This window comes from Musca autumnalis, unplaced genomic scaffold (assembly GCF_047663935.1).
Source record: "Musca autumnalis isolate F117 unplaced genomic scaffold, ASM4766393v1 scaffold_1, whole genome shotgun sequence".
Taxonomy (NCBI): domain Eukaryota; kingdom Metazoa; phylum Arthropoda; class Insecta; order Diptera; family Muscidae; genus Musca; species Musca autumnalis.
This window is the reverse complement of record NW_027411644.1, coordinates 194,466,557-194,490,644: the sequence shown is the minus strand read 5'-3', so window position 1 is coordinate 194,490,644 and position 24,088 is coordinate 194,466,557. Positions and strand designations below refer to the sequence as shown.

General features: G+C 37.9%; 1 protein-coding gene across 16 annotated transcripts in view; it reads right to left on the bottom strand.

Moving 5' to 3' along the window:
• cnc (NFE2 like bZIP transcription factor cap-n-collar) overlaps positions 1-24,088 on the bottom strand; it is a 258,184-nt gene that overhangs the window by 214,239 nt on the left and 19,857 nt on the right. For 4 of the 16 annotated variants that reach the window (XM_073959460.1, XM_073959457.1, XM_073959458.1 and 1 more), the window contains exon 2: positions 15,720-16,032. In XM_073959460.1, coding sequence (XP_073815561.1) covers positions 15,720-16,001 — 282 coding nt within the window. In that variant the 5' untranslated portion in view covers positions 16,002-16,032. Of the gene's footprint in view, positions 1-6,285; positions 6,844-15,719; positions 16,033-24,088 lie in introns of those variants that run through there. The other 12 variants (XM_073959448.1, XM_073959449.1, XM_073959447.1 and 9 more) reach the window with 6 other exon arrangements.

Genomic DNA, 24,088 nt, shown 5'->3' with positions numbered 1-24,088 from the left:
TAACATAGATAAAATATATGTTGTTGTATTGAGGACAATGAGACCTATGCGCAGTAAAAAAAAATATGCCCAACTGTGTAACCCTCGCCAGGGATAACAATTTTGGCGCTATAGGGGACTTAAGGCCACAATTTCCTCCATTCAATATTCTGTAAGTGTTGAACTAGGGAAATTGTGACCGAACAAAGATTATCCACGTAGCGACCTTCTACGAATTAGAAATTCCCTAACGCCGGTTTTCGGCGGTTAACGAATAAGCGAAAGTCGACTTTTAGAACACTCTCAAATAATCGACTAACCGAAAATCGAGTTTTAAGTTTTTCACGAAAACCGAATAATCGATTATTGCAATTCACTGCGTATCTCTACGATGTGTCAGACGAATGCGTGCCTTTTGGTGTTCCAAGGTTTGCACATAGGGTGCCAAGTGTTTTAGAACAGAACTTCATTGAAAACTGGGTGTTTCAATGTAGCATACGAGACTTAGCTGTCAAGTTCTTGCTATGGTACTAGAGGACTAAAGAGGACTAAACAATACAAAAACACTAAATCTTAACGATGATAAGACTTTCGCAATTCCCATGTACAATGATTAGGAACAAATCAGGACCGGAGAAATTCAGCCTAAGCTTGAGGAGACTTGAGGAGGGGACAATGGATATCCAATCTAGAAGTTGTAAAATACAGTCTTGATTAACGAAGGCAAGACTTCCCCAACGCCCATGGACAATGATTTGGAAAAAATCAGGTTGGGAGAAATTCAGCCTACGCTTGACGAGACTGTAGGAGGGGACGGACAATGGGTATCTAATCTAGAAGTTGTTAAATACAGTCCTGCTTAGCAATGAAGGCAACTTCTATGTTCTTGCTGAGGCAGATGATAGTTTATCTAGTCCTGAGACTCGGTTGCAAAAGCGTATAGGGATTATCGTAGATCGATTATCTATCTAAGAAAATAATTTGGCAGGGAACTCAAATTAATCAGGATCAATCTCAGGGTGGTGAGCAAGTTTGAAAGGACACATCCTTTCCTACCCAGCAGAAATCCTGAATTTAATAAACTTTCACTCATCGGAATGGTCGAAGAGGCCAAGCTGAACTCAACATCGACACCTGTAGCCCCCACAGGTCAAATTAGGAGCGATAGTGTATAGACTAAGCGGTCTTGACTTCGAACCTCTCTTTAAATGGTGGTTCTGTCGTTGCACAGATATGTGGTGTTCTGTCTAAAATCGAAGGAGTTGAAGGTCAAAGAGTTGAATCAATCCCAGATACAATCATGGATGCAAACAGTTGTGGAGGTCCGACCCGGCACCTTCTTCTGGACCTGGGGACCCTACCAAAAACCAAGACTTTTGCATTGAAGTACGAGGGCAGTTCGGAAACTTCTTAGCCTAGCACAAAAAGCGCAGTATAAACAGAAAAAAGTTAAGTGTTTTGGAAACTTCCATCTCTGTTATGAACACATGTTAAATTTTGTTTCGATCTGGCAACTCGTTCATATAGAAACAGGTGTTCAAAAAAGACGCATCCGCAATTTTTTTACAATGGAAAAATTAGAAATGCGTGATGTCATTAAATATTTACATAAAAAAGGTTTATCGGGACAAGAAATTCATAATGATATGGTGAATGTGTTAGGTAAAAGTGCTCCTTCATATGCAACAGTAAAAAATTGGGTTGCTGAATTTAAACGTGGTCGTACAAGCATTGAAGATGAACCACGTAGTGGACGTCCAAAAACAGCAACAACAACAGAAATTGTAGCCAAAGTGCATGATATGGTATTAAATAATCGACGAATAAAAGTGCGTGAAATTGCTAATATCATGGGCATCTCAAATGATCGAGTACATTTAATTTTGCATGAAGAACTACTGATGAAAAAGCTTTCTGCAAGATGGGTGCCGCATTTGTTAACAGTCGATCAAAATAAAATGGATTTTAAGCGTCGTTTCATAACTGTTGATGAGACATGGATCCACCACTATACTCCAGAGACAAAAGAACAATCCAAACAATGGACTGAAGCTGGAGGAAGTGCCCCAAAGAAGGCAAAAACAATTCAATCGGCTGGTAAGGTTATGGCAACGGTTTTTTGGGACTTCAAAGGTATTTTATTGATTGACTATCTGCAAAAGGGTAAAACAATAAATTCAGAGTACTATTGCAACCTTTTGGATCAATTAAATGTACAAAATTCGAGGCTCACAACACAAAAAAGAATTTTTCATCAAGACAAGCACCAGCGCACAAGAGTGTTTTAACAATGGCTAAAATCAACGAATTAAAATACGAGTTGCTTGACCACCCACCTTATTCTGCTGATTTAGCTCCCAGTGACTATTACTTGTTCCCAAATCTAAAAAAATCCTTGCTGGCAATCGTTTTACTTCAAATGAAGATGCAATTACAGTTGTAAACCACTATTTTGAAGACCTTGAGGAAAACTATTTTAATCAAGGGATAGAATTGCTAGAAAAGCGTTGGATTAAGTGTATTGAAGTTTCAGGAGATTATATTGAAAAATAAAAATATTTTTGAAAAACTAACTATTCTCTTTCATTGATAGGCTAAGAAGTTTCCGAACCGCCCTCGTACACAATGGAGAGAGTTAAGTCAACGAACGAAGCACGCCCCAAAGTCAAGAGTCTGGACTCGAAACAGTCAACAACCTCTGCCCATTTTCTCTATTTTCAAGTTTTTAGCTAAATTTTTTTACCGAAATATTTGTAATTTAACATTTGAGGTTCCCAGTGGTAACAACGTCTCTTCAACATAGGTCAGGGATGGCCACCAACAACGAATTTCCTATGCCCGCGGGCATACGAAACACACGTAAACTATAAACACATTCGTTAGGTTGATGCATTGTTTACGTTTCCACTCACACTAGCGCAAGTTATAATCTGTAAATGTGTGTTTTTGGCCATCCCTCCCAGCAAGCATTTTCTATCGCCCATTACCCGAAGCAGTCACTCCCGGGCGATAGAAACACACATCCGCGATATCGCATTCTAATTGATGTGGGCACACCGTTCGGGAAGAAATGAACCACGCATTCGTTTCCTCATAAAAATATCGCCATCGTGACTTTCGACTCTGGACTAAAGCGATACTTTCAAAGACAACGCATGAGACACATTTATGAGGAAACGAGTGCGTGGTTCATTTCTTCCCGAACGGTGTGCCTACATCAATTAGAATGCGATATCGCGGATGTGTGTTTCTATCGCACGGGAGTGACTGCTTCGGGTAATGGGCGATAGAAAAAGCTTGTTGGATATAGTACCTTTAGGCGACAAACAAGTACATTGTTTGAAAGATATTGCATATTTTACCATAAAATAGTGGCAATGACCAATAAATAAATAAATAAATAAATAAATAAGTAAATAAATACATAAATAAATAAATAAATAAATAAATAAAACAAAAATTAAAATCGAAAATGTGTACATTTTAAAAGTCAAATTAAATTTTAGTAATTTTAATATTCATAAACCACTATTATATTATCATTATTTCTGCAAACTTATTTGTTTTAATTTTCTCTGTCGAATTAGTGTAATAAGTACTATTGGCACTTTTGACTTTTTGGAATTTTTTCGATTTTTTGTTTTTTTTTTTTCTAATATTCAAATTCACTCTATGATAAAGAAAATGAAATTTATTTTTTCTTATTTAAATATCACTCACATTATACACAATACATATTATTATTTGTCTGCTTATTATCAGTCACAATCATATAGTCATAAATATTAAATATTAAATTATTAATTATATTTTTCAAATTTCACTTTCCCGTACTTTTCGCACTTGAAATATTAAACTGAATGATATTTTTCTTGTTGTTGGTCTTTTCAAATGCTTGGAATAGCTGTAAAACTCTCTCCGTATCTCTCTCACGAGAAGAAATATTAAAACAATGTAAATTGTTTGTGTAAACAATCAAATGCAGAATTTTCATCTTCTTCTGTGACACTAGGTAGTTCTTGCAGATCGATCTAATTTGAACAGTAATACATTTGTTATTGTAAAATGATAAAGTATCGCTCTTTTATAGAAAAGAAGTTCAGAATGCGATTACTTTTGGTAGAGGAAGTGAGTAACTCACTTCCAAATGCTAGCTGGGCTGATATAGGTCCATGTTTTGGTATAGCCGATAGGCGCCGCCAGTTTGAAGACATTTTCAGATACATTTGCTAGTAAATACACAACAAACATTTGCTAACCTTATTTAGTCATTTGGTGTATCCGTGGTGGATAAATAACACTGTGATACAAAAGTGGACAAAATTTTTTTGCAGGGGTTCTTATGCATAAATTCGGTTTTGTGGGAGTCCACAGAAGACGAAAATACCTTTGGTTTCTTTGGGTCACTTCGGGTTTTGATTTTATAATGGTAAGTGTAGTGAAAAATGGGCTTTCTTGGATTTTCAACTTTAAACGGACATTACTTCTTTTTTCCACAACCGATTTGCACACCCTGTTTTTCATTATAAAGGGGAGAGTAATGCCTTTCGAACAAGCTATAGATTTTTAAAATCGGTTAACAAATGGCTAAGTAATAGTGGTTTAAGTGTGACAAAAACGCATTAAAAAACAGTAAAATGTTTTCCCTTGTGCTCTAGGCTGCGTAAATGACACCTAACAGTACAATTATTTACTGTTCGCAAGCAGGAAATTTAGTTGGCTTTCCAAAATGGGAAAAGCCAACGAAATCGGTTGAAAAATGAATGCGTTATGGCATTTTTTGTGTTTCAACTTTATGGTTTTTTCATATTTTCCTTTATAAAAGATGGGTATCTTAGCATGTATGATTCTAATTGTGATTATCCTGCTTAACAATTACGCACAAGGTATCAATGCTTTATAAAGGAAAATATGGAAAAAAAACAAAAAGTTGAAACACAAAAAATGCCATAACGCATTGATTTTTCAACGGATTTTGTTGGTTTTTCCTATTTTGGAAAGCCAACTAAATTTCCTACTTGCTAACTGTAATTAATTGTACTGTTAGGTGTCATTTACGCAGCCTAGAGCACAAGGAAAAACATTTTACTGTTTTTTAATGCGTTTTTGTCACACTTAAACCACTATTACTTAGCCATTTGTTAACCGATTTTAAAAATCTATGGCTTGTTCGAAAGGCATTACTCTCTCCTTTATAATGAAAAACAGTGTGTGCAAATCGGTTGTGGAAAAAAGAAGTAATGTCCGTTTAAAGTTGAAAATCCAAGAATGCCCATTTTTCACTACATTTACCGTTATAAAATCAAAACCCGAAGTGACCCAAAGAAACCAAAGGTATTTTCGTCTTCTGTGGACTCCCACAAAACCGAATTTATGCATTAGAACCCCTGCAAATTTTCACTGTAGCACAGTGTAATTATTCCATTTTAATTCAGAAAATTTTAGGGTAGAAAGTATAAAAAGTTTGGACGGCCAAACTTAGCCCTTTTTTTACTTGTTTAGAACTTCCCCATTCAAATTTAAGCTGCAACTTCAAATCTGCGAAATTTCTTGTATTTGACGATTTTTTCCTACCATTTAGTTGACATCACTTTCAGGGAGCATTAAAAATGAGCTTAGAACAGGAGGAAGAGTGTTTATTTGCAAACTTCACCACACACAATGTGCATTGTTGTTGGTGGCAATAACATTTGCCTTCAAAGTGGGGGTATTTGGGTATTTCCTCAGAATTTTGTTTTTCTTATTTCTCTTTACGTCTTCGTTCTTATTTTTCTTGATGTAAATAAGTGTGTCATTTCAAAGTAATTTTATGCAACAAACAAAAGAATTGATGGAGAGACAGAAAATTTAGGAATATTAAATGACATTTTATTTGAAACACCACTTAGTGGAAGCTCTCATTCTAACAAACGCAACACACACACAGCTTAACAAAGAACAGAACAAAACCACATCATTGAAGCCAAGCACACTGAAAAACTTGCCATATGAAATCGACAGAAACAACAACAACCAAATAATCCAAAGAGCATAGACATGGTGAAATCACACACAGGCACACAAACACATGCCTATTATGGACGGACTCGAAGCAACAACACCTTGACAACACTCGCGCGATTTATAATAGACGACAAATTTTGCTGATATTTTTCGCTTTTTTTGTTTTATAAAATTTGAAGTTTTACTAAGAAAAAAACGCAAGGCCGTAATTTAAATTTTTTGCTGCTTTATCTTTTATTTGCAATTAAATCTCTCCCTGTGTTTGCTTAACAAAAAAACTTTGCATATGTTGCGCTTTTTTACACATGATTTTCATTTTGGTATCTCGTTGCTTGTCGAGAAAACGGATTCCTTTTATCACTACCTTTTGTGTAGATTTTTTGTTGTAATTTACCCGACGTGTTCTGGTTTCACGTTATTTTCTTTTTTTTTTTTTTTTGCTTGGTTTGTTTCAACTTTCTTTCACCAAACCGACCAACAAAGCACAGTGACACTCACGTTGTTTGGTATTTCTTTTTTCCTCCGCTTTTCTCTGATTAATTTTATGTTTGAGGAGGTTTTTCTTTCATTTATTCACTAACGACGACGTTTGGTTATTTTTATTTCTTTATTTTGCACTTTAATCCGTAATTATCGTCGCCTCATACGCAATGACTATAAACTTGTTGTTGGTTTCTTTTCAATTCACTTGTTATTATTTAATTCACTCTCTCGTTGTTGTTATTGTTGTGTGTTTGAATTAATAATCACACAATTCTAATTTCCTTTTATTTTGTATTTTCGCACGTCACATTCATTCGCTCTGTCCGTTGTATTTTGCAAATCGTGTTTGCTATGTTTCCAAATATTGTTCGACTGACTTTTTAGAGATACGATGTTGTCTCGTGTCGAAGGTATTTCACCACTTTGCAGTTTTGTTGGTGTGCTTGCGTTCTCTTTTGCTCTCAGAGAGTATTTATGTTTATAAACACAGATAAAAGCTTTTGCCTTCAACATGTTGCTGGAACATATATGAAGCTTTTTTGTGGAAAATGCAACACTGAAATCATGCCGTTGTTTTCAAAAACAAAAAAACTGTGGGGAATTTAAAATATTATTTTACACGAAAGTAAGCTAGAAGTTGAAAGCTTGGCTTTATAGCAGAAAACACTTTCTTCTAAAAGAACAGATAGCAGAAACCTACCTAGCAAAAATTCTATATGCTGTAATGTATCCTCATTTAAAAACTACAAAAGAATTTGTCATCCCAAGGAGTATTATACAGGGGTGCCTTATATCTCCCTTATTATTCAACGTATATTCAGAGAAGCACTAGTAGGAGAAAAGATCGGAATAAAAATAGAAACAGTGCGAACTATTACCTTGCGATGCTAATAAGTGACCAATGGGATTTCTCGAAAGAAATCAAAAGTCGTATAGAGATGGTACAGATGTTTTTTGTAAAGACAATAAAATTATGAAAAGTCATGACAAAAACGTAAATGCGCTGCTTAGTCGGCGCTGTTTTATAGGATAATTAGTATAAATTTCTAATGTCGAAGTACTGATTTTCTCATCTGTTGCTGTTTCAGAATCCGCAAAAACTTCCCAGGTTTAATCAACTTCCATTTAAAGTTGGTTCAGACGCATTGCAAGCTATCGATAGTCCGACTATCATTTTGATCGCAGTCGTAATGCTTTGCTTATATCGATCTCCAATTCAATTGTTTTTTAAATAATTCGTGACAGATAAGGCAAAAAAACATGTTTTGGTCGACGACGTAAACATTGTTTTCCGACAATAATCTAAACGGAGTTACAGCGAAGAACGTAAGCAGTATGGGCTTTGCATGGTGCAAATAAACCTGCATAACAGCAATGCGGTGTCTTCCGAACATCTTCTCTCCCTTACCAGAACTGAGGAAGACATCGTTTTGGTTCAGAAACACTATTTGTACAAAAACAAGGTAAGATAAGAATTTGTATTGCAGCTAAGAAAAGTCTACATCTTATTCAACTCTACAATTACAGTGGCGTCAATACGACAGCGGTGAGCCTGAAAGTGGGCTCGAAAAGGGTATTGGGTATGCCGTATGAAGTACCAGACCCGTCAGTTGTGCGCAAAATATTGGACGAAACCGGATACATTTCACCAATCCTGAACTTTGACACAGTTAAAGTAATAATCCCGAAAAGGAGTGAGTGGGTGCGGGGTGGTCTGCAAGACGTACCTGGTTATTAGTTATCGAAGTCAATCTGGTCGGTAATCTCAGGCGTAGGACTGCGTCAACAGTATTGAGTATTGCAGGCTATGTTAGGATGTGGAAGATACTGGAACAATCGAGCACATTTTCTGCCGGTGAAAGCAGAGAATCATAAGAAATCCTGAGCTGATAGGTTGCTTGTTGAATTATTTAAGACTGATGCGCAGTAGGGTTATGACTTTTTTACAACCTCGTATCCTTGTATAATATTTTGATGATTGAAAACTCATTACATAAAATCTTAATTATAACGTGATTCGATAAAAAAGCTGCCGCACAAAAAGCTTTTAAAGTTTTTATTTTTCAGAACATTTGGCACTGTAAGCAGATATTTAACTGAAAAAAAGTATAACCAAAATGATATAACCTTTTGTTATACCCTCTACCATAATATGGAGGGTATAATTAAATTTGTCATTCCGTTTGTAACACATCGAAATATTCATCGGAGACTATAAAGTATATATATTCTTGATCAGGGTAAAATCCTAAGTCGATGTAATCACGTCCGTCTGTTGAAATCAAGATAGAGCTCGCAATTTTTAAGATAGAGCTTTGAAATTTGGTTGTTTGGTAATGCAAATGGGCTACATTGGTCCAGGTTTTGATATAGCCCCCATAGATCGGTACCACCCGATTTTCGGTATTTTGAAGGTTTTAGCTTCATTACTTACTTACTTACTTACTTAGCTGGCCCATTACAGAACATTTGTTCTATAGGCCGAAGTAAGAAGAGATCTCCATTCCTCTCTATTTGTTGCTTCGCACTCTGGAATACCGCGCCTTTTCATCTCATCATCCACTTGTTTGCGCCATCTATTCCTTGGCCTGCCAATTCTGCGTGCACCGCCAAGCGGTCCGTATTTATACGCCTTTTTAGCGGGTTTATCATCGCTCATTCTTATGATATGGCCTAGCCAACGCAATCGCTGCATCTCGATACGTTTAACAATATTGATGTCGTTGTACAGCAGATACAGCTCGTGGTTCATGCGACGTCGATATTCACCGTCAACGCAGATTGGTCCGTAGATCTTTCGAAGAATTTTTCTCTCAAACACACCAAGCTCTGCCATGTCTGCTTGCGCAAGTACCCAGGCTTCGGAGCCATACATCAGCACGGGTAGTATCAGTGTTTTGTAGAGCGTTATTTTTGTTCAACGAGATGTGGCTTTGTTTTTAAACTGCTTACTTAAACCAAAGTAGCATCTGTTGGCCAATACAATTCTTCTTTTTATTTCACAACTGATGTCGTTTTTTGTGTTTACGGAGGTGCCGAGGTAGACGAAGTCTTTTACTACCTCAATATTATAGGAACCAACTTCCACAGTCGGTCCGAGCTCAATGGACGCATTGAGCGTCGACACCATCAACTTGGTCTTCTCACCGTTTACCGCCAGACCCACTTTAGCAGATTCTCCTTCGACCTTTATAAAGGTATCAGTTACTTCTTTTACTGATCGGCCCATGATGTCTATATCATCAGCATAAGCAAGTAACATGTGACTATTGGTGTAGATTGTGCCACTTCTTTTGACGTTTGCCTCTCGTATAACCTTTTCTAGCAGGATGTTGAAGAGGTCACACGAAAGGCTGTCGCCTTGTCTGAAACCTCTTTTGGTACCAAACTCTTCGGAGAGGTTCTTTCCTATTTTAACTGAGGACCTCGTGTCAGTTAAAGTCATTTTACAAAGCCGCATGAGCTTTGCGGGGATACCAAATTCAGACATGGCTTGAAATACCTTTGAACGCAGCGGGCTGTCGAAGGCTGCTTTATAATCGACAAAAAGGTGGTAGGTGTCGATCTGCATCTCTTGGGTCTTCTCCAGGATTTGCCGCAGGGTAAATATCTGGTCAATGGTGGACTTGCCAGGTCTAAAGCCGCATTGGTATGGTCCAATTATTTCATTGACCATAGGCTTTAGTCGTTCGCACAATATCCCTGACACGATCTTGTAGGCAATAGGGAGTAGACTTATGCCCCTATAGTTAGAGCATACAGTCTTATCTCCCTTCTTGTGGACGGGGCACAGGATACTCAGGTTTCAATCGTCGGGTACTCGTTCTTCCTGCCAGAGGGTGCTAACTAGCTGATTAGCTTCATTATCACATCGAAATGGCTGAAATTTTGGTATTAAGTGTTCTTTGGTGGTATAAAACTTTCCCCCAGAATTTTGTATGGTAAGGGTCCACGCCTTCATATAGCCCCCATAGAACGGTACCTCCTGATTTTCGGTATTTTGAAGGTTGTGGTCTCAATATTAGTCCGAAATGGCTGAAATTTGGTATTTATTCTTCGTTGGGGGTACGAAACTTTCCCCAAGAAATTTGTCGGTACAGGTCCACGCCTTCATATAGCCCCCATAGAACGGTACCTCTCGATTTTCGGTATTTTGAAGGTGATGGTCACAATAATCCATTGAAATGGCTGGAATTTGGTATTTAGTTTTCGTTAGGGGTATTCAATTTCGACTCTAAATTGGTCGGTACAGGTCCACGCCTCTATATAGCCCCCTTAGAACGGTACCTCCAGATTTTCGGTATTTTGAAGGTTGTGACCTCAATATTCATCCAATGTGGCTGAAATTTGGTACTTAGCCTTCGTTCGGGTAATAAAACTATCCCACAGAAATTTGTTGGTACAGGCCCACGCCTTAATACAGCCCCCATAAAACGGTACCACCCGATATTCGGTATTTTTAATGTTTTAGCTTCGTTATCACACCGAAATGGATGAAATATGGTACATAGCCTTCATTGGGAATATAAAAATTTCCCCCAGAATTTTGTTGGTATGGGTCCACGCCTTCATATAGGCCCTAAGAACGGTACCTCCCTATTTCCGGTATTTTGAAGGTTGCAGCCTCAATATTTCTCCGATATTGCTGAAATTTGGTATTTTGTTCTCATTTGAGTTATAAAACTTTCCATATGAAATTTGACGGTATAGGTCCACGCCTTCGTATAGCCCCCATAGAACGGTACCTCCCGATTTTCCTTTTTTTGGGTTGTGGGTTGTGGCCACAACAACAAACGGAAGTGGCTGAGATTTGGTATTTACTCTACGTTGGAAGTAAAACCCTTTCCGACTGAATTTCGTCGTTTCGATATAGCCCCCATAGAACGGTACCTCCCGATTTTCATAATTGTGAAGGATGTGACGTTAATCTTCTTCCTATATATCTTTCTATATCCCCCATAGAAGCGTACCTCGTGATTTACGGTATTTTTTAGGTTTTAACCACATTATCCTACTGAAATATTGTAAATTTGGTATTTAGTCTTCTGGTGAAGGGGTATAACAAGTTCGGCCCGGCCGAGCTTAAAGCCGCTCTTACATGTTTTTCACTAATTTTATCATCGCTTTATAACATATATATCATTTAATATTATATATAACTTTATTTCATATATCATAAACATTAAAAGTTGTTTCTGCGGGTCCTTCTTTTAAATATTATTTAAATGGAATACAAGCTTTTTTAGCCATTAATATGCAAAAGGTCATTCATTCGTGCAACAGGAAATAATTTTTTGAGAAAAATTTTTTTTTTCATTTCACAGAATTTAAAAAAAAAAAATTTTTAAGTGATTTGTGCGGAACTTTTTTTTATAATAATGGAATGAATGTCATTTTAAGCATTAATAGGCAAAAGTTCATTCATTCTCACTACACGAAATCATTTTTGAGAAATAATGTCAAAAAGTCATAATCCTAGTGCACAGTGGTGGTACTTACATGGGAAGGGGTGACAAAAATACTTCTAGATAACATATCGAACTGAAATTTTTATTGATGGGTATAGTGACCTAAAAATACCCAAACAAAATTTTTTGAGTTCTTGGTCCAAGTTTTAGCGTGGCTACCGCATTACGAATCATCCTGAATTGAATAATTTTTCTGTTACCATCACGTTGTTGAACCGAATTTGATGTAATCCTGTATTAGGGGTTCTTATTGCATAGAAAATCTCCCCGCGCAAAAATGTCAATATTGGTCCATGTTTTGTCTGATTTCTATCAAGTTTTAAGGTATTTTACAGATATTAACCAAATTTTCGAATGGAGTAGGCTTTTATAGTGAACTCAGAGTTTGGAGGATCGCCTCATAAAGAAATGTGATATCGGTCCGCTTTTGGCCACAGCCATGGAGGCTGTAGGGTTGCCATCCATTTTCTGTACTATATAGGATTTAACCAACTTTTTCAAAGGAATTACCTGTAATAATATATTTTGGTTCTCAGTGCAGGGAAATCTCCGCGTTTTGACGGTTCAACATTAGTGTGTTCCAAAAAAGAATTGCAAATTAGAGGAATTCTTATAAGTAGGAAAACGAAGCTTAGGAAATTTACTAAATCATTCAACTTAAGTTAAGGCCAAGGTGGAATAATAAGGTGTTACATCGATAACAATAATCGGACCATTTACCAGACCAAACGTCAAAATTTGCGGCATGTGTATGACGTCATATCTTTATATGACGTCAAGTCGTGTAGTAGGTCCTAGAGGAGCACAGGAACACCTTACACCTGTACACAACAAACAACGACAGGTCGACATTGGCCGAAACCGATAGAACTAATCTCCCAAGGCAGCATGCAGTAGAGGAAGGAACTCTGTTAACAAAATTAGAGTTCCAAATCGTATTATAAATCGGAAGACTACGGTAGGGTTACTCCAGATATTTCTTAGGAAGCGAGCACTCTTCCATGATTCTGCAAGAAAATTCCAAGAGGAATTCCGATTTCAGTAACCATTCTCTCAGTTCGCAGTATGCAGCAGCCTAACAAGCGATCATTAGCATTCTTTGACATCACAGTAGCAGCCTTGGCAACCACTGGAAAATATTCAAGTTGCGATTTCATGTACCATTCTGACAATACTCAATAGAAAGAATCCCAACCTCCAGACTTGGAAATCTATTCATAGTTAGACTTATAGGACAAATGAGGCGCTCATCGCCAAAACGGTCTAACCCACATGCCAAAAAAAAAAATCAAACTGACTATAAATATTGAACTGGAACCTTTTGAAATAAACTCTAAAAAATTGCATATTGCATTATTTTAGAAGGTAGTATAACCTAGTGTTATTCAATGTAATATGGAATTTTTTTAGTAGTTATTTCAAAAGGTTCTGGTAAGATCTTTATAGTCTGTTTGATTTTTTGGGCATGTGGGTTAGGCCGTTTTGGCGCTGAGCAAAGAGCCACTTAAGTAAGTATCTGCAGTCCGGAGAACGATGTTCTTGCCATTAGCGTGTATAATGGCAGAGTGCAGAGACCTAAGAAAGATATAAACGTTTCACCTCAGGACCCTTATTCAACAATAAGTTTGCTGGACTAAGACGTGACAATGGAGACAAAATAAGGACCTGTATAATTGCCAAGAAAAATTTAAATGAATTTGTTATCTGCAATGAAGATTTGACGCCTGTGAATAAGATGGAGAACCTACCTGACCAACACGTTGAGAGATTATCCAGAAAGCTAGAGAGAAAATGCGTGATCGGCATAGGATGCGATACTAATGCTCATCACATTCACTGGAGAAGCAGCGATACCTATGCTAGAGGTGATTCCGTATTTGAGTTTACCTTAAAATTTGGCCTACGAATATCTAATTGGTACAATCAAGCCATGTACCGAAAGAGACATACAATTCTGCCACTTGGCGCGTCTTCCCGGGTGGCGGATGAGAAAAGGCGTTTTGTGACATCGTGAATCAGAACTGTAGCCTTAGACAGACCTGATCCAACATGTCTCTTCAACATTGGTGATCTCTTGGACCCATAGTTTGCTGGGGTTAGTCAAGTGGCTTCTAACAGAGAGTAATCTCTTATAGATGTCTGCTCCTATGCACTCTGTGGCTCCTTTGGATTCTTCGTGGGCCAAAAAGGGGTCGGGAGAGTACCCCTAAAATAATCAACTACGATGAGGAAGTAAAATAAACGGAATAAAGTTACGGTGCAGAGCCTAAATAACCCAGTAGCGGCGGCAAGAGTTGGTGAGACCACAAGCCATGTGTCGTCGATATCAAGCTATTGTGATCCGGCTGTTTTAGGTGTGGATGCCTAGGTACCTACAGCAGTATAGGTAGAAACACAATGAAATACGCCGCTTTATACCGCTCAGTTTCATGTAAAAGACTAAAGGCCAAGTACTACTTAATTCAAATGAATTAGGTAGCATTTGAATTAGGTAGTACTTGGCCTTTAATCTTTTACCTGAAACTGAGCGTGAAAAAAGGCGTATTTCATTCTGTTCACACCTTATCTGCTGCAAGTGCACCAATTATTAATGATAGGATAAAAGACGAACCGGCGAACTCAAAGCGCAACGATATAGCCAAGATTGGTGCAAACCAATTTACGGCTGACAGGACCGAAGTATTGGTCGGGGACGACCTACTCTCGACTCTAAAAACTATTGAAGATAGCTTAGAGGGAACTCCTAGACCAACTTAAAAGATTTGTGCCAGAAGAGCAGAACCAAGACATAGCCCTGGAAGACATTCAGCTCAATCCGGCCCTAACTGTCGACGAGCTGGACACTTCATTGATCCCAGCCAAGTCTACTAGGGATGATGAGAGTAACATGGAGGAAGAGACTCAGGCTGCTCAACTGGAAGCAAGCCCGATATCAGCTGGTCCTATATCGGCACATGGCGGTAAGTAGCTTCTAAGGCAGGATGCCACAGGATCATTGCCTGATCATAGGGAATCATACTTTGAGCCCCTGTAGATGCTCAAGCCAAAGCTTCTAAGGAAGCTGCAGCGACAAGCAAAAGAGTAAAGTTGACTTACTGCCTCAAACAAAAAGGTGGAGTCAATCTCTGCTCCCCTAAACTAAACGACATCCGTATAGCAGAACAATTGGTGAAGTGGTATGGCGCAAAGGTAAGCGTAAGGCGGAAGAAAATCGGTTCTACGAACCCTACAGGCTGATGATTACCAGAAGATTCCGAGCCACGTTTCAGAATAAACCTGGGGCATACCACTTAACAGCAACTGGAGACTAGGATGAGTGCTTATTTTCTGATTACTGTTCCACATCACCCTGTAGAATGTTCGTCAGGATCCACAGGGGAAGCCAAGATAAGCCGAAGGATTCACGTTTGCAGACTAACGGTCTCAAGGCTTAATACATACATGTTTAAATCAATGGAGCAAAAGGACTCCCAGTGAACAGTTACATGCCCCTTAAAACCAACCCATGTTGCAAGAACAAACAGAACATTTGTACAGACTTAATGTGAGTATTGACCAAGATTTAGGTATAAATAAATAATCCTTAAATAAAAAAAAGGAATTGACTTACCATTTAATTTCAGGATCCATCCTTCGATGGTAATACACTTCACCAACAAATATATGTAGTCTAAATGCAAAAAACTCTCCATTGTGAAATTGCAATTCTCTTATGTTTCTCTTTAGTAGAAAAAAACTTTCTCTCCTTGTTTGAAAAAAATTCTAATTAGATAACAGATTACTTACCTGCGAAATGTATCTTGGACCACCGCCCAAAATCGGGTTACAATTATTCAAAGCGTTTTTCAAATTTGATCTATCCAAATTCACTTGATTTGTTGTCGAGTCGTAGTTCACATTGCTGCCGCTGCTACTGCAATAGGTATATGACTTATCCATTGTAGTGGTGGTGGTGGGGATCGGCGGCAAGTTGGTGGTCATCTTCATTTGATCCGTATGAAATGGATTTTCCACGTCCTTTATAGGTGATAGGGATTCCAATCTTGGCAAATCTTCCAATTCCAACATCTTTAAAGATCATTAACGTTGCTATAATATGCTGGAAAGAAAGTAAAGAATGAGTGGATGTGAAATATTTCGATTTTGAGATGGAAAGAAGTTAAGTAAAAGAAGTTTACTTGTGAGGAATTATAATCGAATTTGATTCTGCTTTATTAGCCGATATTTGTAGCTAAACAGATGCAGACTTGGAAGATATCATTTAATAAAACATATTTTTAATTTTATTGCAAACTATAATGTCAACCAACGCACGCTGAATGACAAAGCGTTTTTACATTTGTGTAATTGTTTGTGTATTTTGATTACCTGTCTAAATTTTACTTGACTTGACTAGCTTCTGCAAATGATAAGGATTAATGTGCCGATTAAAAGCATTTACAAAAATAACACTGTGTTTAATTTTTTAACTCATCTGAAATTATATTCGAACACCACTAATTGATAAAAACAAAAAGACCCAGTTTTTGCCAAAGTCATTCGCTCCTTTTTCATGAACCCAAGGTAAAAACTTGACAAAAAATCATGAAAATTAAAAATGTTGTTTATCTTTGCATAAAGCTATTTTAAAGGGTTTTTAGTTGATTTTATGTACATATGTATATGCAATATTGTCACAAAGTATATACATTCAATAGAGAGAGATCACAATATTTTAGATGGAAGATTGAAATTTGAAACAGAGTATAATATATTACGAGGGATGCACGAAAACTACCTGGCCTAGGTAACACCGCGTATTGCCAGGCGCCATTTGAATTTTTTTTTGGAAAGTTTGACAGTATTTAGCCTAGACTTACTCAGGACAGTTAGTCGTACGACCATGTTATGTGTTGTTTATAGTGACCTGAAAAAATCACTTTGCTAAAAAATGGAATTAACTTGTGAACATTTTCGTCCAATAATTTTTCACAACTTTCGATGTGGATAATCACCGCAAGAGTGTATCGATCAAATTAAATCTTTGTATGTCGATAAGGGACCATCCTATAGGAATATAAAAAACTACTTTAATGAAATCAACCGTGGTCGGCACGCGCCGAAAAACGAAGGTCTTGAGGGTCGCACAAAATCGTTCGTTGTACCACAAGAAAAATATGTCGTACATGAATGGATATTGCGAGGTCGCCAGGTTAAATACCGTGAGATAGAGGCATCCTTGGGCAGTTCTTCCACCAACTAACATTTAATATTGCATAAACACCTGGCCGCAAAAATGGATTTTTCTCGTTAGATCCAGCAAAATTTTACAATCGTCAAAAAAAGGCTCCTGTGAATTGGTAAAAAAATTGTTCATAAAATCAATTGCGGTGATCCAAACAACGTCTATAAGATCACCGCAGACGACGAATCTAGAATCTATGCTTAGGCGCCTGAAACAAAGCAGAAATCGGCCGTTTGGGTCTTCGAAAGCGAGCCAAATCAAACGAAAGGTGTTCATGTAAGAAACACTTCACTCTGGTTTTTGTTGTAATAACTTGTATTTGCTGCCCCCATACGACGGTACAACATTTCATCAGGGACAAGTCCATACTTCCAGAGAAAATAGCCTGAAGTGTGCAAAAACCCCCATTACACCGTATGTAGTGGTTGTTGCGCAAGATAACTCTCAAACGGATGTACCGATTCCGTCCAAAATTTTACTTTCGTAATATTTTGTCCAAACTTAGTTTAAGTTCGATGATAAGCCATATCGGTCCACTCCTTCAGGTACCTCCCCCACAAAAGTTCAAAAGTGTTCGGAAAAAATTGCACACGATAACTGTTGAAGAAAGTGACCGATTTCGTCCATACTTTACACATCTTAATATGTCTACCAAATATAAATCAGGTTCGAATATGGACTATATTTGTCCACTCCTTCGGATACCTCCCACACAAAATCTCTGATAAGTTCACTTTAACACCTACTCTCGAATCACTTTGATTTTTGTTGAAGTAACTTGCATACGCTGCCTCTATTACGACGGTAAAAGTTTTTTTCAGGGGCAAGTCCATACTTCTTGAGAAAACATCCCGAAAGGTGTAAAAACCCCGATGGCACCATATGTAGTGGCTGGAGAGGACGATAACTCTGGAACTGATCAACCGAAATTTGGCCAAAAAATAGCCTTTGTTATATTTTGTCCATACTTAGTTTCAGTTCGAAGACGGACAACACCGGTCCACAACTTATGGTACTCCCCCCAACATTTCAAAAATGTAACTAAAATGGTATGCACGCTATCTCTTGAACGGGCAAACAATTTGGTCTTTTGGTCCTAATATTTTGTCCACATTTAGTTTAACTTCATAAATGGTCCATATTCGTCCTCTCCTTAGGGAACCTCTCACACAAAAGTTCAACATTTGTGTCTAAGTACAGTTTAGGGTCTGTTCGAAGATCCTTTGGAAACGTATTCCGATGCTGTTAGTTGTGGTCTTGTTTACAGAGATATTATTAAAATCAATTATTATTAATTGTATTCGAAGAAGATCAAAGTATATTTTATATTTTTGCGGGTGTGCGGAAGCTTTCACCTAAGTCTCACATCTCTTTCTCCTAAAATAATTGGGAATTACCTCAAGTAAAATTACCTAATAAAACTTGGGACTACCAACAACCAATCCCTTGATGTACAAAAGTAATTAGCATATCTTCGTTAAATAGCTTATGAATACAAATTTACATACATGGAAAATAACAATAATTTGTCACCCATATTTTTCGATTTTAGAATATTCTTGTTAATATGAATGAATTTAATGAGATGGACCAAATTCAATTTTTATTTCTTGTAGCCGATACATACATACGATGTGTTTATCAACAATCACGTGGAATGTTATTATGAAATTTTCAATAATTTGTTTTTTTTTGTTGGATGTCAACAATTGTATTTACCATAAAGTCTTTGGCGGCTATGATGTCTCATAACATAGATAACATAGATTTGACATGGGTTAGGTTCGTTTGCCAATCAAAACACGGTGATCTGTATTTTTTCTGTAAGGTAATGGGGAATTTATTGACTTAGGAGAGAGACCGAAAATTCCAAAGAACGGTGACTATCGAATGTAAAAAGGCCTGATTTTTCGTCTTTGCCTCTGATCACTCCGTGGTGTCACCTGGGTGTTACATTTAACACACTCGTATGAAGAGAAGTACACATTACACTTTCACCCATAAGAAACTTGGCATAGTGCACTTTGGTGCTTCGCTGAGTTCGGCGTTGAAAAATTGATGGGAAAAAGTTACAATGTCAAAGGGTGTCTTAGAGCTTCAGGAAGTATACACTAGGAAAAAAGCATCAGTCGACTTTGCCCACAGAGATATATGTACCCTCAGAAAAATTATGAATTTAGGGACTTATCAGAATTTTGTGGCCTTTCCGGGACGTCTTGCGCACAAAAATATGAATGTGCATGTTATTTCGATAGCTATCGCTTACCCACAAAAAACATAATATCGCTGTAAATAGGACCACAAAGAGTACGAATGTACATTAGGGTTATTTATATATTTTGATGAGTTTTTACCTAAGTAAAGGGTAAAAAAGGTCATTCATTCGTGCAACAAGAAATAATGTTTTGAGAACAATGTTTTTAAATTCTTAGTATTTTTTGAAAAAAAAATTTTTCAAAGTGTTTTGTGCGTGACCTTTTCTAATACTTAAATAGAATAATGTTTAATTTTATTTAATAGGCAAGAGTTCATTCTTTATCATAACCCTAAAATACATACGTATACGTCCCCGAAGGGACAAGGGGACTTCTGTCATATCAATGAGTGCACGCCAATTCATATTGGCTAAATTATATTGGACCTACTTTTTATCGCCGAGTCCAAACGGCGTGTTTTACTATACCACTTTGTAGAGAAGTTTTTCATGGCTGAAATACTTAGGAAATGTAAGCCAGCATTACACTGACAGATTTGCCAACGCCGAAAATTTGGATGTTTTGGACGGGGATTGAGTGCAAGGCGGACGTACTTACCACTGCACGACGGTGGCTGCCAGGACCACAAGGAGTGCCTTAGGTAAAATTTCCCAACGGATCCCAGAAAAGACCTTAAACTGCATTTAAACAAAAATGTTGAAAGGTTGCTTTGTTCAAAAAATATCGCGTATACGATTATACCAAATAATTTTGAACGTAAGTGGGGAAGGTACCGAACGGAGTGGACCATCTTCGAACTTTGTCTACGATGGGCAGAAATATGTCGATATGCAAAGTTTGCACCCATGAAGAATCCAATTCGAAAGTTGTAGTGTGCACCAGCTACAACACATGGTGACCGTAGAGGTTTTTACAGCCTTCGGGCCATTTTCTCAGAAAGTATGGACTTGCCCCTGAAAAAAAACTTGTTCCGTCGTAATGGGGACAGCGAATAGTTCTTAAAAAAATAAAAGCGATTCAAGAGCATGTCTTAAACTGCACATTTACGAAAATTTGTGTGGGAGGTACTCGAATGAGTGGATCGATATAGTCCATATTCGAACCTTATCTACATATGTCTGGTAGCAATGTTACGACGTGCACAGTATGGACCAAATCGGTTCTGCTTTCGAGAGTTATCGTCCTTTTAGTGAAAAGTTGTGATATTTTATGTGGGAGGTTCCCGTGAACCGATGTTGATTATCTTCGAACTTAAACTAAGTTTGAATAAAATATTACGAAACCTAAATGTTGGGGTGCCACCGTGGTGCAATGGTATGCACGCCCGCCTTGCACGCAGAAGGTCGGGGGTTTGATTCCCCGGCCAAGCAACATCAAACATTTTTCAACGGTGGCAAAATACCCCTCAGTAATGTTGGCGCCATTTACTGAGTATTTCAGCCTTGAAAAACTTCTCCACACGCCGTTCGGACTCGGCGATAAACAGTAGGTCCCATATCATTGAGCTGAATATGAACCGGGGTGCACTCATTGATATGAGAGAAGTCTCCCTAGTCCCGTATGGGATGTTGTGGAACAATGTTAAATGTTGGACCGAATTCACCAGCCAAATAGACTAAAGGACGGACATTGCTAAATCAACTCTTTGAATCTAAAACAATTATTTCGGTGAGGCACATTTTGTTCATATCATTTTGTTCGGATCAACCGATTTAAAATTTGGGGCTCGAAATATTTTGTCCGAATATAGATCAAGTTCGGTCCACTTCTTTGGCTACATCTGTCATAAAAGTTTCAACTTTTTTCGTGGTGTTCAATCGTTTTGGTCCAAAATCTGTTCCTCGCAATATTTCGTCCAAACATAGATCAGCTTCGAATATGGACTATGTCACTTCACAACTTCGGGTACGTCCCACACAATTTCAAAATTTTTGGCACAAGTGCAGTTTTAGAACACTTCTCGGATCGTCATGGAATGCGGGGGTAAGTCCATACTTTCTGAGATAATGTCCCAAAAAGCCAGCTGAGCACGAAAACTTACGAATTGGGTTGGTAAATAAAGTACCAATATGGACTATAGATCCATAGGTTCGGATACCCGCCACCCAAAATTTAAACATTTTCAAAACAGTTTAGGGACATGTCTAGTGTCGTTTTTATATCCTCAGACTTTAGGCTAACGAGGCTATATACACTTTGATACGACTAACCCTATTTTGATTTCTTCCGTACATATATCAAATTGGAATATGGACTATTTCGGTCCACTACTTTTGATATATCCCACACAAAATTTCAGCATTTTTGGCACAAGTGGAATTTAGAAACTCATCTCTGAACTTTTTTGCAGCAGGTTGTGCTTGCGATCCCTTTTTGCGACGCTACAGTCTTTATACCCTCAGCATTTATACTAACGAGGGTATATAAACTTTCATACGGGCAATATGTGACTCATTGGTTTTAGACCCCAAGTTTGTTTGGACGAAATCCGTTTCAGACAATTTTTAGTTGATTTAGCCATGTCCGTCCGTCTGTCTGGCTGGAGCGTACAATATCTCTCGAACGGATCAACCGATTCGGTTCAAAATTTGGCTTTCGTAATATTTCGTCCAAACTTAGTTTAAGTTCGAAGATGGGTTATATCAGTCCACTCCTTCCGGTAACTCCCCCACAAAAGTTCGAAAATGTTCGCACGATTACTCTTTGGTCCATACTTTGCCCATCGTGAAATTTCTACCAGACTTAGGTGAGGTACCTCACACACAAAATTTCGGAATAGTTCAGTTTAGGACCTGCTCTCTTGTTGTAACAACTTGTATTCACTACCCTCCCTACGAGGGTACAACTTTCATCAGGGGCACGTCCATACTTCCTGAGAAAATAGCCTGAAAGGTGCAAAAAACCCTGTGACACCGAGTGCGAGTGGAGCGCAAGATAACTCTCGAAGAGATCTGTCGATTCGGTCCAAAATTTGGCCTTCGTAATATTTTGTCCAAACTTAGTTATAGTTCGAAGATAAGCCATATCGGTCCATTCCTTCAGGTACCTCCCCCAAAAAAGTTCAAAAATGTTGGGAATAATTGTGCGCACGATAACTTTTGAAAGGAGTGACCAATTTAATATAGATCAGGTTTGGATATGGACTATACTTCTCCACTCTTTCGGGTATCTCCCAAACAATTTTCGATAAGATCACTTTAAGACCTGCTCTCGAATCACTTCGATTTTTGTTGAAGCAACTTGCATTCGCTGCCTCAATTACGACGGTAAAAGTTTTTTCAGGGGCAATTCCATACTTCTTGAGAAAACAGCCTGAAAGGTGTAAAAACCCCTATAGCACCATATGTAGTGGCTAGAGAGCACGATAACTCTTGAACTGATCAACCGATTTGGTCCGAACTTTGGCCTTCGTCATATTTTGTCCAAACTCAGTTCGAGTCGACAACTCCCGGTACTTTCCGCCAATATTTATAAAATTTCACTAAAACTGTATGCACGATATCTCTTGAACGGGGCAACCAATTTGGTCCAAACTTTGGATCTCCTAACATTTTGTCCAAATTTAGTTTAACTTCTAAAATGAACCATATCGGTCCTCTCCTTATGGTACCTTCCCCACAAAACTTCAACATTTTTGCCTGAGTGTAGTTTAGGGTCTGTTCGAAGATCCTTTGGAAATGAATATCGATGCTGTTCGTTGTGGTCCTGTTAACAGCGATATTATGTTTTTCGTCCATGCTTCCTGGCATACTGGTCCGAAAGTTATACGATGACCCATTGAAATGACTAGTGGGCGCGATATCTATCGAAAAGATATGACTCCCAAAATAAGATCCACATCCATAATGGACTATGTCGGTCCACTCCATTAAGTACTTCCTTCGCAACACTTTTGAACTTTAAGCCTAACATTTTTGTCGGCAATTTCAAATGTCCAAAAAGGGCGAACACATTCTGAAAAGACCCTTAATACATTCGGTCTGTCTGTCGGTGAAAGTTTCAATTCACATAGGCTGAGGGTATAAATATCTCTGTCGGCAATGCCGATTGATACTTTTTCACTTGTTCGGACGTAAGTTCATACTTTCTGAGACAATGTCGCAAAAGCTCTAAATAATCCTTACGAATTATGTATCCGAATTTGCAAGAAATTCCCACGTTATAAAAATGTTTCCAAAAGTACATCAAGTTCCTAGAAGTTCTATATTGAAAAACATCTTCGGGTCTTTTCTCTCACAAAAGTTCAACATTTTTAGCTTGAGTGCAATTTTGGAGCTGTTCGAGGATCGTTTGCAAATTTTTACCAAAAATACTTCTTGTGGTCCTGTTTACAGCGATATTATGTTTATCGTTGGAAAATCCATGCTATCTAACTGAAATGACTGGTGGGCGCAATATCTATCGAAAGGAATGACTCTCAAAATAAGATTACTTTCAAAATGGGTTATATCGGTCCATTCCTTCAGCTACCTCGTCTGCAAAGCTTTTTCGCTTCAAACCTAATCACATTTATAAGCAAAACTTTATTAGCCATTTTTTCGAAACGGCCACAATACCCACAAATTTCGTTATTTTTCTGTTTCGAGTTGAGCTGTTATGACCTAAGAGGTGCATTGAAAAATTAGTAGTTCACCGAGTTCAAGTTAATACGTCCCAAAAGTGACGCGAAATTCTGAAACTGACCAGATACCTAATTTTTGTGAAAATGGATTTTA